The sequence below is a fragment of the Volvox carteri genome (assembly GCF_000143455.1).
Source record: "Volvox carteri f. nagariensis unplaced genomic scaffold VOLCAscaffold_153, whole genome shotgun sequence".
Taxonomy (NCBI): domain Eukaryota; kingdom Viridiplantae; phylum Chlorophyta; class Chlorophyceae; order Chlamydomonadales; family Volvocaceae; genus Volvox; species Volvox carteri.
The window spans coordinates 27,700-28,628 of record NW_003307696.1 but is presented as its reverse complement, the minus strand read 5'-3'; the positions used below and the strand labels follow the sequence as shown (position 1 = coordinate 28,628).

General features: G+C 59.2%; 1 protein-coding gene across 1 annotated transcript in view; it reads left to right on the top strand.

Annotated features, from left to right (window-relative positions):
* Positions 1-376: 376 nt before the first annotated feature.
* Positions 377-929, top strand: part of VOLCADRAFT_100767 (uncharacterized protein) — a gene marked incomplete at both ends in the record, with an annotated part of 3,739 nt that continues 3,186 nt past the window's right edge. Inside the window, 2 exons of the mRNA XM_002959284.1 lie at positions 377-571; positions 826-847. Of these exons, the coding sequence (XP_002959330.1) occupies positions 377-571; positions 826-847 (217 nt within the window). The remainder of the gene's footprint in view (positions 572-825; positions 848-929) is intronic.

Genomic DNA, 929 nt, shown 5'->3' with positions numbered 1-929 from the left:
TAAAATGAATTCACGAAGTGCGCAGCAAATAAGATAAGTAGCCTATAGGCCCATGTCCATAGTCCAGGGCAACGGAGGGGGTTACCCTGGGGCCGTGTTACCCCTCCTGCTGGGTAGGAACTTACAAGGGGGTTACCAATGGGCTACGGGGGGTTGAAGGTGGGTAACCGATGGGTAACCCATGGGTTACCGACCCAATCAGTGCCTTAGGGCTGCTGCCACGCTGGGCGCCACTGCTGCCGCCACGCTGGGTGTCGCTGCTGCCGCCACGCTGGCCGCCACTGCTGCCGCCATGCTGGCCGATGCTGCTGCTGCTGCCGCTGGGCTTCGGGATTTCGTAGGTCGCAGTCAGCACCTTGCTGATGCGACCACTGCTATGAAATGCAGCCATCTCTGGCGGGTAGGCATCCAGGAACTTCTGCTGATCCAGGATGGGGGCGTGAGAGAGGATGTTGCGCAGCAACCTGTGGAACCAGCGAAGACCAACCTTGACGTCAGTCTGAGCCCTGTCGTCCAGCTCAAAATTGGTCTTGGTGCCGCGGCTGTTGCAGCGGTGGTCCCGGACCTGCAGGTAGATGGAGCACCGGGGCCGTGATCAACGCAGTTGCATGGGAAGCAGGGATGTACATGCCAGTGGCATTGCGGCCCGGCCCTGTTGGCTGGCTGCAGTCCCCATGATGACTCCAGCTGTTCGGACAAGCGTCATGCCTGGAATTCGACAGGTGCTGCACTCTGACCCCTTGTTCCGTTTGCCTGCCCTCTTGGTGCCTGGTTGGGTTGTCTTGGTCGCCCCTCTAACGGTCCTTACTACATTTCGCTTGGCAGGGTGACTTGGGAGGCAGCGAGGGTGAGTTTGCGTGCTGAAGCCCATCTCCTTCGTATGATGCGTTTGGCTCAAGTCAATACAATCTCGCCAACACAGACGGCAT